At 43.8% G+C, this 16,413-nt stretch overlaps 1 protein-coding gene across 3 annotated transcripts in view; it reads left to right on the forward strand.

Moving 5' to 3' along the window:
• PRSS23 (serine protease 23) overlaps window positions 1-14,355 on the forward strand; it is a 115,770-nt gene extending 101,415 nt beyond the window's left edge. For all 3 annotated transcript variants that reach the window (XM_040340098.1, XM_040340097.1, XM_040340096.1), the window contains exon 2: window positions 12,596-14,355. In XM_040340098.1, coding sequence (XP_040196032.1) covers window positions 12,612-13,739 — 1,128 coding nt within the window. In that variant the 5' untranslated portion in view covers window positions 12,596-12,611 and the 3' untranslated portion in view covers window positions 13,740-14,355. The remainder of the gene's footprint in view (window positions 1-12,595) is intronic.
• Window positions 14,356-16,413: the final 2,058 nt, after the last annotated feature.

The raw sequence follows: 16,413 nt of genomic DNA on the forward strand, positions 1-16,413 counted from the left end.
GATGCCAGCCATGCCCCTGCAATTGCACCTTGGAAATGGGGTATATATAATGGGTATAGAAAAGAATCACCTCCCTTTAAAATAATCACATTTTGTAGTTTTGTAGCCTGAAATTAAGACACACATGGTTTTTGTTTTATCCAGCTGTATTTACTCTGTGCAAGTTATAACATCCAAAGGAAAGATATAACCCCAACAAAATATAAAAACAATTCAAAAACAGAATCACTGAGTTGGAAAAAGGATCACCCCTCCTAAAAATGACTTGTAAACTCAATCAGGTGTAGCTAATCAAGATCTCAATAGCACACATAGCCATTTGATTTTCAACTGTGATCAGCTGTGGTCATTTTGATTAGATCAGCGTGAAAAGAGCTTTCCTGTAGCACTTCAGTCCCTGGTAGTGCAACTGAAGCAAACAATCAACTATGGGTGGCAAGGCACTGTCAAAAAATCTCCGGGATAAAGTTGTGGGTAGGCACAAGTCAGGAGATGGATACAAAAAAAATTCAAGGGATTTATCAATGCCTAGAAGCACAATGAAGTTTATTATTAAGAAGTGGACAGTATTTCGTACAACACAGACCCTCTCTCGATAGGGACGCCGCTCCAAACTGGATGAAAGAGCCATGAGGAAACTGGTCAGAGAGGCTACCAAGAGTCATACAGCAACTCTGAAGCAGTTGCAGGAATTTATGGTAAAGAGTGGTCATTGTCTTCGCCCCTCTTTCTTCCGGGAACGCGGACTCCCGCATGCAAACACGGGAGCCCCCAGTCACGGCACCGATGACATCATCGGCGCACTATGTCACATGGCGCACTTATTATAGGCTTTCCTATGATTACAACTTCCACCTCTTTAAACCCTTTGAAATGCCTTAAAGACGTAGGCTGCTGTACTCCTGGGTACAGAATGACATTGACAGGCCTAATTTTCAACCTGATCCTCCATGGCCTTGGTTATAATTTTTCTTGGTGTTTATTACGTGTTCATGTGCTATTTCTTAATTTTTTGTGCTGTCGCCCCTGCGATTCTGAAAATCCATTAAAATATTGAAAAAGAAATGCCTTAACCACTTGCTTACTGGGCACATATACCCCCCTCCTGCCCAGGTGAAATTTCAGCTTTCGGCACTGCATCGCTTTAACTAACAATTGCGCGGTCGTGCGACGTGGCTCCCAAACAAAATTGACGTCCTTTTTTCCCCACAAGTAGAGCTTTCTTTTGGTGGTATTTGATCGCCTGTGCGGTTTTTATTTTTTGCGCTATAAACAAAAAAGTGAGACAATTTTGAAAAAAATACAATATTTTGTACTTCTTGCTATAATAAATATCCCAATTTAAAAAAAAAAAACATTTTTTTTCTCAGTTTAGGCCGATACGTATTCTTCTACATATTTTTGGTAAAAAAAAAAAAAAATCGCAATAAGCGACTGGTTTGCGCAAAAGTTATAGCGCTTACAAAATAGGGGACAGAATTATTATTTTTTAATTATTTTTTTTTTACTAGAAATGGCGGCGATCTGCGATTTTTAATGGGACTGCGACGTTATGGCGGACACATCGGACACATTTTTGGCGCCATTCACATTTATACTGCGATCAGTGCTATAAATATGCACTAATTACAGTATAAATGTGACTGGCATTGAAGGGGTTAACACTAGGGGGTGAGGAAGGGGTTAAATGTGTGTCCTATGAAGTGTTCTGACTGTAGGTGGAGGGGGGGTGACTGGGGGGGTGACCGATCTGTGTCTCTATGTACAAGAGACACAGATCGGTCTCCTCTCCAGAGACAGCACCGCTGCCTCTGTGTAAAACGGCAATGACAGATGATCTCATATGTTTACATATGAGATCATCTCTCATTGGCCGCACAGATCGCATCGCGAACGGCCACTCTGATTGGCCGTTCGCGGCGATCTGTAATTGGCTGTGTCCGAGGGACACGGCCAACACAGATTTTCCCCGCAGCGCGCTCTGGAGCGCGCGCGGGGACCGCCCTAAGGGGCGGACATCAATTGACGGCAGTTTGGAGATTGGGATCCGCACTGTAGCCGTCAATTGACGGCAGGCGGATCCCAAGTGGTTAAAGACTGCCGTCCACAAAGGTCACCATCAAATTTAACTGAACTTGAGCAGTTCTGCAAAGAACAGTGGGCAAATATTCCAAATGCCTAGTACACACGATCGGTTTTCCCGCTGGGAAAACCGAGGGGAAAACCGAGAACCTGCTCGGTAACTTTTTCCCCCTACACACGACCGAGCTTTGGTTGGGAAACCCGGCTGTGTGTATGCTCCACCGCAGTCTTTTCCCATAGGAAAACTGCCGGCTTAAAAACTGCCGGAAATCCCGGCTGGAAAAAAGAGAGCTGGTTTCCTTTTTTTCCCCGGGAACATACACACGGCCGGGATTCCCAGCCAAAAGCTTTCATGGCAGTTTTCCCGACAGGAAAACCGGTCGTGTGTACGAGGCAAAAGTCTAGAAGTTAGTAGAGACATATCCCAACAGACTAAAAGCTGTAATTAAAGCAAAAGGTGGTTTAACAAAATACTGACACAAGGTCGGTGATCCTTTTTCCAACTCAGTGATTCTGTCTTTGATTTGTGTTTCTTTTTTTTCTGACATGTTGGTGTTATATGCTTCACTTAAAGTGGTAGTATACTCTGTACTACCACTTTCACTTACAGGTAAGCCTATAATAAGGCTTACCTGTAAGTATAAAGAATATCTCCTAAACCTGTACGGTTTAGGAGATATTCCCCTCGCAATGCGCCGCTGACTGCAGTGGCGCATGCGCAGCGGGATCTTCGGCTAAAGGCCCGGCAGCCGCCGGACCTTGCCGGACAGAAGTCTCCCGCGCGCAGCGGCTTTACTACCGCTTTAAATGTTATAAGTTGCACTTAGTAAATACAGCTGGATAAAACAAACTGTTAGATAGATTCAGGTAGAGTTAGGCCGACTTATCACTAGATAAGTCGACCTAACTCAGAATCTACGCCGACTTATGTTTAAGCGTATGCTCAAACAGAGATACGCTTAAACATATCAAAGATACGACGGCTTGCGCCCGTCCTATCTTAGATTGCAATTTTTCGGATGGCCGCTAGGTGGCGCTTCCATTGCGGTCAGCGTAGATTATGTAAATGAGTTGATACGCCGATTCACGAACGTACGCCCGGCCGCCGCAGTCGATTTACGCCGTTTCCGTAAGGCCTTAGGCGGCCTATAGTTATTCCACCTATGAGGTGGAATAACAATGTTAAAGTATGGCCGCCGTTCCCGCCGCGAGGTTCGAATTTTTTACGTCGTTTGCGCAAGTCGTCCGCAAATCGGGAGTTACGTCGTTTACGTCCACGTCGAAATCAATAGGCCCGTACGACGTACTTAGCCGCAATGAGCACTGGGAAATGTAGGCGCCCGGCGCATGTGCAGTAGCCAAAAAACGTCAAAAACGTGAGGTCAAGCCTCATTACCATTAAACACGCCCCCCTCCAACCCATTTGAATTAGGCGCGTTTACACTACGCCGCCCTAAGTAAGGAGGTAAGTGCTTTGAGAATCATGTACTTGCCTCTCTTACTTAAGGCGGCGTAGTGTAAACACGCTAGCCTCGCTGTCTTAAAATTGCGCGCCCCTACCTGAATCTACCCATGTGTCTGTATTTCAGGCTGCAAAGCAACAATATGTGATTATTTTTAAGGGGGGGATTCTTTTTCATACCCACTGTACACCTCATATTATGGAGGTTACCTGAGGGTAGAAAAAAACTGTGGATCCTGCCAGAAATCTTGTGAGTTTATAGCTCTCTCTATGAATTATAGAGAACCCCCATGTTACAGAGTGGTGGGGTATTCAATAGTTCTGGGGCAACAGCGCTGCTCACCCATAGACGCAGTGCAGTGAGTGAAGTCGTCACCCTAGGACGCGACGTGTGAAAGAAAAATGAATTCACCAGCTAAGCACCGGTAAGCTGCATTATATTTCAGTTTTGTTCTTGGCTTTAGAGATTCTGTAGAGCTGACTGTAGTATTGGTACAAACCTTCTGTTGAGTGGGTGAAGCATTGACAACTTGCTGTAACTTTGTACTCTTCTGGAAAAACAAGGCAATCATGCATAGCAGAATGTGAAAAGGAATCAGAGAAAAGATTGCCCATGGTCACATTCTACTGACATTCCTGCTAGGCGGCAGATTCCTGAAGGCAGGTTATTGGTTTATTGGCTTCTTTCAGAAAACTCATTAAGCCACACTTAGTGCATTTAATAAGCGTGCACTTTTTATTTGTGAGCGTCCATAGCCGGGTCCACTATTTGGGATTTGTTAGGCAGCCAAACAATATAAAATGGTGCAGACTTCTAGGAGACCTGCTGATTGATATTGTTCAGGCACAGAAAACCATGACCGCAGCTGATGATTATTATCAGGGTCCTTTCCCCGGGGGCACATTTAAAGGCAAAGTTCACCAAAGGGTAAAATAGGTTTTAAGGAAAATAACGGTACCTGTGCTGCAAAATGACCCTTGTCTGTACTAATCTGAAAATCTGCTGCCTTCATGTGAACCCGTGTCGTCCTCATCCGGGGACCTTTATATTTTCATTTCCAAGAAATTCACAAAGGGACTGAATAAAACTGCACAAAAATAGCATAAAAAAAAAAAACATTTCAAGAGTATCTAAAGCCAAAAAGTTCCCCAGCAAAAGTTCTATTTCATGTGCTTGCATATATATGTAAAGCCGCACTGCTGCGTCAAGGCACATTCAGGGCCGTCTTTAATGTTGATCGGACCCTGGGCAAAAATTTTCTTGGGCCCCCCCATGCAATTTTGCTTTCCACTTGCTCTGAGACATACAATAAATATCAGCTAGACTTAAAGCGTAGGTCCACGCGATTTTTTTTTTTTACAAATACTGTAGCTGCTGACTTTTAAAAAATGGACACTTACCTGTCCAGCGTGCCCGCGATGTCAGCAGACGAGGCTGAGCAATCGCTCGGTCCTCGGCTGCTTCCGCCGCCATCCTCGGTGAGGGAATCAGGAAGTGAAGTCTTGCAACTTCACTGCCCGATTCCCTACTGCGCATTCACGAGTATCGCGGCGCGCCGTCACTGGTCCCCGCTCTCTCCTAGGAACAGTGTTTCCCAGAAGACAGTGGGGGGGGAGTGACGTGAAGGGCTGGACTCCTGCCCGTGGGAGTCAGAACCCAGAAGTGGTGCAATTACCTGTCTTAGACAGGTATTTGCATCCCCCTCCCCCTGAAAGGTGCCAAATGTGACACCGGAAGGGGGGAGGGATCCAAAAAGCAGAGGTTCACTTTTTGTGTGAACCTCCGCTTTAAAATCAGTTTACTGTATCAGATCAGGCAGTGATTGTGATTGGTTGCCAGAGGTTACAGCATATTATTACCACTTACTGACTTGTTTCTAGAGGTTACAGCACATATTACTGCTCTCTGATTAGTTGCTAGAGGTTACAGCACATTATTTCTTCTTGTTGATTGGTTTCTAGAGATTACTGTACAGTAATACTGCTCACTGATTGGTTTCTAGAGGTCACAGCACATCATCTCTTCACTGCAGAGGGGCATGATATACATACGAATTCCACCTTTATTTACATATGAATGCCGCCTGCTCTGCCTCCCTGTGATAATTTCTACTGACCCCTGCACTCTGCTTTTCTTACTACTGAACTCTCTTTTCTGTGTGACTTACTTCTGTTCTGAACTCTGAACTCTGGGTTAGTGCCGACACCTGCACCCTGCATTATTTTCTACTGACTCCTGCACTCTGCATTTCTTACTGCTGACGTCTGCACTCTGTGTTATATACTACTGACCTCTGGATACTCTGTTACTTATTTCTGACACCTGAGCTCTTCAAACTTTCCTTAATTTTTAATAAAGCCTTGTTAAGTTTACCTTTGAATAAACAGCATGGTGCACCCTGGTGATCTATGTTTTTTCCCATTTTGTTCAGATCTCCACCTTATTAGGGTTGCCCTCCATTGAGTTATTTGGTTAACACTGAACAGGTCTGGACTCCTTTAAGGAAGAATAGGTTGCCTCCATGGCATACCTGCTCCTAATTGAGTCATTGCTATAGATGTCCCATGTTGGGAGCTTTGTTAGACCAGAGTTAGGGACCACACTGTAACGGAATGACCCATGACACCCAGAGACTTTTGAAGGATGGGGGGTACTCCTGTGCCAGCGTCACTAATGACTCTTGGGTCTAGGGCCATCCTGTGCCCCTTTTGGGCATAGGGTGACTGAGAAAAAATAATTATAAATTTCATGAGACGGGACATTACTGATAATTCATGTTTTGCAGGATATCTTGGAATATTACAAGTTGTTAAAGTCTGACTCCAGATGGAGTGTTTTCATTCAATGGGGGGACACATGCTTTTGAGGTCACATTCCATTGTGAGATGCTAATTCAGTCCGTAAAGGTCAGATGTCTAGCTTTTAGGTGTTAATTCAGCCTGGCTCCTAAGAACTCTCATTATGTATGCTAATACTGTTTTGTGTGTGGAATGTACTTGTCAACTGTAGTAATTAGGTCATGTTAAATGGGTGCCAAAACGTCTGACATAGAAATGTGTATTATGCAGGTGAATCACTTATTGTCGGAGACGGGACGTCTGGGGGATGACTAATAATTAACTCCTCTGAATGTCATTATCTAAAAGAATGCGATTAAAGCCCCATTGTGTGATGTGTGGGTGGAGAGTTTCTTTGTTCCTTTGATTACTGTAACATGCTTGTAACTGCATAAAAAGCTGAGAGTGTACCATTAAAATTCATTCATTTGACTCAGAACACAGAGCGTAAGTCTCGTCTCTCTGAGGGAATTCTTATGGATCGTGTCTGCTGGCTTGTCGGACTGTCGGATAAGCTGTTGTGGGTTGATGGAATGGGAGATCGTAAACGGTGGTGATCATTACACACACTTTGCACGAGGCAGTATGGCTTCACAAATATTCACAGGTGTATGCAGTAAAACACTAGACCAGGTCAGGGGGGAACACTTTTACTTGCATGGAGTATCTCTTTATGCTCTACATCAAGTTCTTACCATCATGCTTGCTCTAGGTCAGAGACCCATCCAAGTTGGACCAAGTATGGAAAAAAGATCATTCCTAGAATTCTGCTGTAAACTTTCATGAAATAAGCAGTTTCTGCCTCAACAATTATGACTTCCAACCAATAATTTCTAATGTCTGTTTTTTTGTAAAAATGCAATGTGGGAATTTCCATTCATTTCTCATGTGTGAGTCATACAGGAATGAAGGGAGTACAGGATAAGACTGTTCCAACTTAGTTTTATGGTCAGGGAAACACATCCGTGAGAGACGGGATTATCCTGTTTAATGTATTAACAATCTTGGCAATAGCACTCCTTGTGTTTGATTTTAATAGGTTTAGTTGATATGTCCGGCAGATAATTGGTAGGTTAGGTTCTTGATGGATATTTTATCTCAAATAGTCTTTTTAGCTGGCCTCAGCTAAGAGCTAAACAACCGCAGGGCCTACTAACCTCAGCGCTGACCTGCTACAGGTCATAAATTAAAAAGGAGTTACAAGCGACCTGTTATAACTGTGCCAAATTCAAAAAGTCCATGGCATTAACTTCAACCTATCATTAAACTTCACATGAATTAGTGGGTCATAGTTCAGTATTAGCAGATAGCAACGTTTTAGCTGTCTGTGCGGTAAAACTCTTCATTTATGGCTCTTGGCACTAAAGCTATTGAAGCAGACCAAGATATGGCGAATGTAAACAATGCATGCACCGATATGGGTCTGCAATTATAGCATTTGGACTACAGGAAAAAATTAGGTAGCAGTAAATCACTATGGTTGCCTGCTGATATATGTTAAAGAGCTAATATGGTATGGTATGCTTAAAGCGGGGGTTCACCCTTAGAGGGCACTTTTCCCCCTTAGATTCCTGCTCGTTATTACTAGGGGAATCGGCTATTTATTTTAAAATATGTGCAGTACTTACCCGTTTACGAGACGCATCCTCTCCGTCGCTTCCGGGTATGGGCTTCGGGAATGGGCGTTCCTTCTTGATTGACAGGTTTCCGAGAGGCTTCCGACGGTCGCATCCATCGCGTCACGATTTTCCGAAAGAAGCCGAACGTCGGTGCGCAGGCGCAGTATAGAGCCGCACCGACGTTCGGCTTCTTTCGGCTACGAGTGACGCGACGGATGCGACCGTCGGAAGCCTCTCGGAAGGCTGTCACTCAAGAAGGAACGCCCGCTCCCGAAGACCCATACCCGGAAGCGACAGAAGAAGATGCAGCTCGAAAACGGGTAAGTACTGCTTATATTTTAATATAAATAGCCGATTCCCCTAGACCGAACGAGCAGGAAGCTAAGGAGAGATTTTTTTTTTTTTTTTTTAAATGGGTGAACTCCCGCTTTAACACAGCCTCCCTTACCCTAGAGCAGTGATGGCAAACCTTGGCACACCAGGGGCCAGATCCACATACCCGAGCGCATTGTTGCGGCCGGCGTAGCGTATCTCTGATACACTACGCCGCCGTAACTTACAGCGTAATTTCCTGATCCTGAAAGAATTTGCGCCGTAAGTTACGGCGGCGTAGTGTAACTTTGGCGGCGTAAGGGCGCGCAATTCAAATGGATGTGATGGGGGCGTGTGGGTATCCCAGTGCGCATGCTCGAAATTAACCCGCAACAAGCCATGACCTTACGACGTGAACGTCATTCTACGCAAAGCCCTATTCACGAACGACTTACGCAAACCAGTGGCAGACAATGTGCCCTCTAGAGGCAGATACGAAAAGTTCATTTTTAACATTAAATTGATGCTCATTTTGTCTAGGGGAATCGGGTATTTTTTTTACAATCGAAGCAGTACTTACTGTTTTAGAGAGCGATCTTCTCCGCCGCTTCCGGGTATGGGCTGCGGGACTGGGCGTTCCTATTTGATTGACAGGCTTCCGACAGGCTTCCGACGGTCGCATACATCGCGTCACGATTTTCCGAAAGTAGCCGAACATCGGTGCGCAGGCGCCATATAGAGCCGCACCGACGTTCGGCTTCTTTAGGCTACTCGTGACGCGATGTATGCGACCGTCGGAAGCCTGTCGGAAGCCTGTCAATCAAATAGGAACGCCCAGTCCCGAAGACCATACCTGGAAGCGGTGAAGAAGATCTCTCTCTAAAACGGTAACTACTGCTTCGATTTTAAAAAAAAATACCCGATTCCCCTTGACAAAATGAGCCTCAATCTAATGTTAAAACATTTTTTTCGGGTGAACTCCCGCTTTAAAGAGGAGCTCCAGGCTCCTGCAGAAAAAATAATGCAGCTGTTGATTTTTATTAATAGGACACTTACCTGGCCAGGAGTCCAGCAGTGTCTTCACCAGAGTCAATCTTTCAATCGGCTCTCTGGTGCTGATGCCTCAAGGGGGGGGGGGGGGGCAATTTGGGGTAGGGGTCAGAGCAATAAGTGGGGCTTTAAACTGGAATTCAACACCTACACCCAACTAATCTTAAAAATGCTCCCTACCCCGTCCTAACACCTATAGCTGACTAACCTCTAACCCAGCCTCCAATTTAACATATTAAAGCCAGCGACAGCCAGGGAACTAGCATTTTCAGGTCAATCTCGGCGTGGAATGGTATGTTTTTTTTGTAAAAATGTACAGATGTAGATGTAAGTATGAAAACAATGAACAGGCAAGGGACGGTCTTTGGCATACAAATTGATGCTAAAAAGCATCCCTCTTGGAGAGTTCAAAGGTGTACATTTATTGTATTTTTACAGATTGAAACAGCTTTCTGCGGACTCAGAGAACTCAAGGGATATATAGAATTTTCCATGACCACTTATAGAGCCAGGAATTCAAGCAGATCAAGAAAAATAAAAAAAAGCAGTCAAAGCAAAACTGTGATTGAGTTCTTACTAGTGTAATATGGTCACATGGGTGGGACATAGAAGTAGAAGCGTGGTTTGTATGATTTACACCATGAAATAAGGCCCTCTGCTGGCTGAATTCTGAATAACAGCATTCTTTTAACTAGTATATTACAATAAAGTATTGCTTTCAAAATTTAAAAGGCACCTTTTACATAAAGTAAGATATTTTACATCTATGTAACGTAACTGTGGGGCTAACGGATGAAACACATTATTGGCTATCTTTTTATGGAATTACAAGACAGGATGTTTGCTGTGTGCTATGACGTAGTCTACTAGGTAGATTCACATACATGGCCGCAACTTTAAGGCGGCGTAGCTTAAGGCATTTAAGCTACGCCGCCGTAAGTTAGAGAGGCAAGTACATGATTCACAATGTACTTGCCTGCTAAGTTACGGCGGCGTAGCCTAAAGCGGGCGGGCATAATGGCGCCTAATTCAAATTTAGCTGAGGGGGTGTGTTTTATGTTAATGGGGCTTGACCTGACGTTTTTGAAGTTTTTTTTTAACTGTGCATGCGCCGTGCGCCTACATTTCCCAGTGTGCATTGCGGCTACGTCCGCCGCACGGGCCTATTGATTTCGACGTGGACGTAAACGACGAAAATTCCTATTCACGGACGACTTACGCAAACGACGTAAAATTTTCGAATTTCGACGCGGGAACTGCGGCCATACTTAACATTACTATTCCATCTATTTGATGGAATAACTTTAGGCGGCCTATCTCTTACGTAAACGGCATAAATGTACTGTACGTTCGTGAATAGGCGTATCTACTGATTTGCATATTCTACGCCGACCGCAATGGAAGCGCCACCTAGCGGCCAGCAGAAATATTGCAACCTAAGATAGGACGGTGCAAGCCGTCGTATCTTAGATATGTTTAAGCGTATCTCTGTTTGAGAATACACTTAAACATAGGTCGGCGCAGATTCTGACCTAACGACCTAACTCTTACTGAATCTAGCTATACATTTCTACCTGGGAACATGGCTATATGGACTGATAGGAACCTGGCTTACCTGCCAACTTTGTTTCGTTGTCAATGCTTCATATGCCAGTTCTCTAAGGCTAAAGCTCAGCTTGATTATATTGAAACAGTTTGATCCTTGCACACCATACTATGAACAATTCATAAGGGGTGTTATAAATTCAAAAGGGTGCCATCCTTTCTCATGTTCATATCACAAAGCAAATGCAGTATATGACAATGTGGGGGACACAGCAAACACATAGAAAAAGGTGCTCTGGTCAGATGAGACCAAAATTGAACTTTTTGGCCTAAAAGCAAAACGATATGTGTGGCGGAAAACTAACACTGCACATCACCCTGAACACACCATCCCCACTGTGAAACATGGTGGTGGCAGCATCATGTTGTGGGGATGCCTTTCTTCAGCAGGGACAATGGAAACTGATCAGAGTTGATGGGAAGATAGATAGAGCCAAATACAGGGCAATCTTAGAAGAGAACCTGTTAGAGACTGGGGCGGAGGTTCACCTTCCAGCAGGACAACGACCCTAAACATACAGCCAGAGCTACAATGGAATGGTTGAGATCAAAGCATATTCATGTGTTAGAATGGCACAGTCAAAGTCCAGACCTAAATCCATTTGAGTACAGTGGAACCTCAGGTTGCGAATAACGCGGTTAACAAGCGTTTCGCAATACGGGCACTGTATTTTTTTAAATCCTAACTCTGTTTGCTAGTGTTGTCTCGCAAAACAAGTAGGATTCAAGCCAAAGCGGTGTGCAGTACCGCATTTGGCCTGAAGTGGTGGGGGGGGGGGGGGCGCGGGTGCCGAGTGGAGCCGAACGGCACCGATCTGCACCGTTCGGAGGAGTTTGGAAATGATCGGAAACACTTGGAAATACGCCATTCTCGAGCTGTCCCCAGGCCTTTTCGTGTGTTCCCGAGGCTCTACGACGCCCCTCACCTCTAGCCGCAAGCGGTATTGCATGCCATTGAAGTCAATGCGGAACAAATTATTTATATTTCCATTGACTTCAGTGCAGAAACCCACTTTTATATGCGAGTACTTCGGATTACGAGCATTCACCTGGAACGGATTATGCTCGTAATCCAAGGTTCCACTGTATCTGTGGCAAGACTTGAAAATTTCTGTTCATACAGTAGACGCTCTCCATCCAATCTGACAGAGCTTGAGCTATTTTGCAAAAAATAATGGGAACAAATGTCCCTCTCTAGATGTGAAAATCTGGTAGACACATCCCCAAAAAGACTTGTGGTTATACAAAGTATTGACCCAGGGGGGCTGAATACAAATGTACACCACACTTTTCAGATATTTATTTGTAAAAAGTTTGGAAAACCATTTATCATTTTCCTTCCACTTCACAATTATGTGCCACTTTGTGTTGGTCTATCCCATAAAATCACAATAAAATACATTTACGTTTTTTTGTTTCAACAGTTTTTGAATAAATAAATAAAAAATGTGATCCTGAAAAAAATCCAGTGAGCTCATAACTTCCTATTGTGAGCTAAAACAAGAGTGTGTGTTGTCACCCTAGGACAGGTAGTAACAGATCACTAATGGAAAAAAAGTTGAATAAAAAAGAAAACATTTGAAGCCATACATTTTAAAATTCTTCTTCTTTGTTTTTGTTTTTACAGATTAAAAGAAATAAAGATGGCAAGTAAAATGTCCACGGTTTGGGTCCTCTTGTTCTTAGTGCCATGTGTACAACTTCAAGGAACTAATATGAAACCGACTTGGCCAACCTATAAAGTCCCCGTCATCGTTCCTGAGTCTACAACTGGTTTGGAGAAGCCTCACTTTGATGCGGCGCCAAGGCTAGACGTGCCATGTTCCTGCGGTCCTGATTGCCACAAACATTTCCCAACACCAACAGTTGAGGACCTGAAAGAGAACATGGCATATGAAACACTTTATGCCAATGGGAGCCGCATACTGACTGAAGTAGGCATCTACGTTCTTGGCACCAATGCCGGGACTAGAAACGGAGCCAGCAAGTCCCGTCAGAAGAGACAGATCTATGGTCATGACACTAGATTTAACATATATGGAAAGAACTTCTTACTTAATTATCCCTTCTCAACATCAGTAAAGTTATCCACAGGCTGTACAGGTACTTTGGTAGCTGAAAAACACGTCCTTACAGCAGCCCATTGTATCCATGATGGTAAAAGCTACGTTAAAGGAGCACAGAAGCTCAGAGTGGGCTTCTTAAAGCCAAAAACAAAAGATGGTCGTAAAGGTTTCAACCACACATATTCGGGAACAGGCGATAAAATGAAGTTCCAGTGGATTCGGGTGAAAAGGACACATGTCCCAAAAGGTTGGATTAAAGGTAATGCTAATGATATTGGCATGGATTATGACTATGCTTTGTTAGAGCTCAAAAAGCCACATAAAAGACAGTTCATGATGATCGGAGTAAGTCCTACAGGTCGCCAATTGCCTAGTCACCGAATCCACTTCTCTGGCTTTGACAATGACAGACCGGGAGACCTCGTGTACAGGTTCTGCGAAGTTAAGGACGAAACGTATGACCTTCTATACCAACAATGCGATGCCCAACCCGGCGCCAGCGGATCTGGAGTCTATGTCAGAATGTGGCGGAGAGATAAGCAACAGTGGGAGCGAAAAATTATTGGAATATTCTCCGGGCACCAGTGGGTTGACAAAAATGGTGACAAACAGGATTTCAATGTCGCTGTGCGCATCACGCCCCTTAAGTATGCCCAGATATGTTTCTGGATAAAGGGAAACTATATAGATTGTCAGGATCGTTGATTCCCAGTCCAAATACTTCAGAGTGACTGTCTTATAATTTCGAGAAAGGCCAAATATGAACAAAAAGAGACATTGCTAAAGCATTCCACCAAACGGTTCAATGAATCCATTGTTTGAGGTGTTGTCAAGGAAGACTGGAGTGAAACACTGAGGCACAATGCTCACATAGATCTTTATACTTCACAGATACTAAGTGCAACGGTTGCATAAGACAGCTGTTGATGAGAGATGTTAATATATTTTTACAGAATGATGGATTTTTGCTTTTGCCTTTTTTAAGTTTATTTTTGTTTCTTACTGGGCAATCGGCATAATTAACCAGCATTTTTACGCCAACCTGCAATATTGATTGGTGGATTTCTTTTTGAATATAAGACATTGAAGATACAGAAAGTTATTTGACGGTGACAGCTTGCCGCACAATATATAATCTGCACTTTCCTGGTCTAAAATAGAATTGAAAATACTCGTCTCTTTTAAATTACTATTTCTGTACTGATGTTTGATTACTGCTGTGGATGAGCAACTGTATTTTTTCCCCCCCTAAAGTGGCTTTTAATCTCAGGATGTACAAAATATGCAGATGGAAACTAAAATGTATTATTATGATGTCAAACGAGAACGTTTTTTTTTAGCAGAACTCATTTAGAGAGCAATATTTTATTTTTCACCTTAAATGTACAGGATGATAAAAGGGATAAAGTTGGCACTGGGGTAGATTCAGGTACAGCTGCGCGCTCCTTACGGAGGTGCAGTGTACCCTTTTTACCCTGCACCTACGCAAATTATTTCATTCATGAAGCAGTAGCCACGTAATTTGCGTGGGCGCTCCTCAAAAATGCCCTGCGTAAGGGCGCCTAATGTAAATGATCCCGTAGGGGGCGGGAATCATTTAAATTAGGCGCGTTCCCACGCCGAGCGTAGAGCGCATGCTCCGTCGGGAAACTTTCCCGATGAGCATTGCGGTAAATGACGTCGCAAGGACGTCATTTGCTTCAAAGTGAACGTGAATGGCGTCCAGCGCCATTCACGATTCACTTAAGCAAACGACGTAAAATTTAAACCTCGCGACGCGGGAACGACGGGTATCCTTAGCATTGGCTGCCCCTGCTTTTAGCATGTGCAGCCTTACGCGAAACCGGACGTACGCAAACAACGTAAACTGTGTACGCAGGGCTCGCGTAGGGTTGTGTATCTTGTAGAAATGGCTGTGTAAATAAGATATTACAAGGTTGTCTCAAGTATTTGCTCTCAGCTACAGATTGTCTACTTAAAGGCAGCCATACATGGTTGAATTTCGAAACAATTGTCTTTTGAAAATCAGAAAATGTGTGCGTTTCGTGATCCGATGGCGCCACCATTGATTTCGAAATTCAACCTACCAAACCTTCAATTTCACCTCATGTTCCTACAGAAAATAATTTTCATGTCTGGGAATCTTCTTTTCTTACACATGCGCATTTCTTTTTCAATTACATTTCTCGCACGATTCTCCCATCATTGATTCGAAAATCGTTAGTTTTTCAAAAAATGTCCAACATGTCCGATTATTAACCACTTGCCTACAGGGCACTTTCACCCCCTTCCTGCCCAAGCCATTTTTCAGCTTTCAGTGCTGTCACAATTTGAATGACAATTGCGCGGTCATGCAACGCTGTACCCAAATGAAATGTTTATTATTTTTTCTCCACAAATAGCGCTATCTTTTGGTGGTATCTGATCACCTCTGCGGCTTTAATTTATTGTGCCATAAACAAAAGAAGAAGGCTACGCCCGCCTAAAGATAGGCAGATGTTTCGGAATCCGGGCCAATATTTTTTACTTTTTGCTATAGTAAATATCCAATTTAGTTTTTTTAATTTTTTCCTCGTATTCTTCTACATATTTTTGGTAAAACAAAAATCGCAATAAACGTATATTGATTTTTTTGTGCAAAAGTTATAGTGGCTACAAAATAGGGGGTAGATTTATAGCATTTTTATTATTTATTTATTTTTTACTAATAATGGCGGCGATCTGCGATTTTTATCGTGACTGCGATATTGCGGCGCACACATCGGACACTTTTGACACATTTTTGGGACCATTCACATTTATACAGAGATCCGTGCTATAAAAACACATTGATTGCTGTATAAACATGACTGTCAGGAAAGGTGTTAACACTAGGGGGCGATCAAGGGGTTAATGTGTTCCCTAGGGAGTGATTCTTACTGTAGGGGGGAGGGGACTGACTGGGGGAGGTGACCGATCGGTGTCCCTACGTACAAGGGACACACCATCGGTCTCCTCTCCCTAACAGGATGTGGATCCACGGTCCTACTCAGTTACTGGGCAATCGCGGGTGCCTGGTGGACATCGCGTATCGGGTTCCCAGTGATGCAGCACGTGCGCGTCCCCTATCGGCTCAAGAAGGCGCAACGTCATATGACGTCCCCCCAGAATGAGAGGGTCTTCGTCCCGCCATCCTATGACGGCGGGCGGTAGACAAGTGGTTAAAATTCAATGGCCGCACGAAAATCGTCTGTTGCTGCAGCCTACTAATGGTGCGAACTACGAACGAAAATTCTTAGATAAGATTTTCGAAAGAAAATTATTTCGGAATTCGACCCATGTATGGCCTGCCTTAAGCTAAGTTGTCTCTTGAGATCGTTCCATACAGTCCTATCACAAC

The sequence above is a fragment of the Rana temporaria genome, chromosome 2 (assembly GCF_905171775.1).
Source record: "Rana temporaria chromosome 2, aRanTem1.1, whole genome shotgun sequence".
NCBI classification, from domain to species: Eukaryota; Metazoa; Chordata; class Amphibia; order Anura; family Ranidae; genus Rana; species Rana temporaria.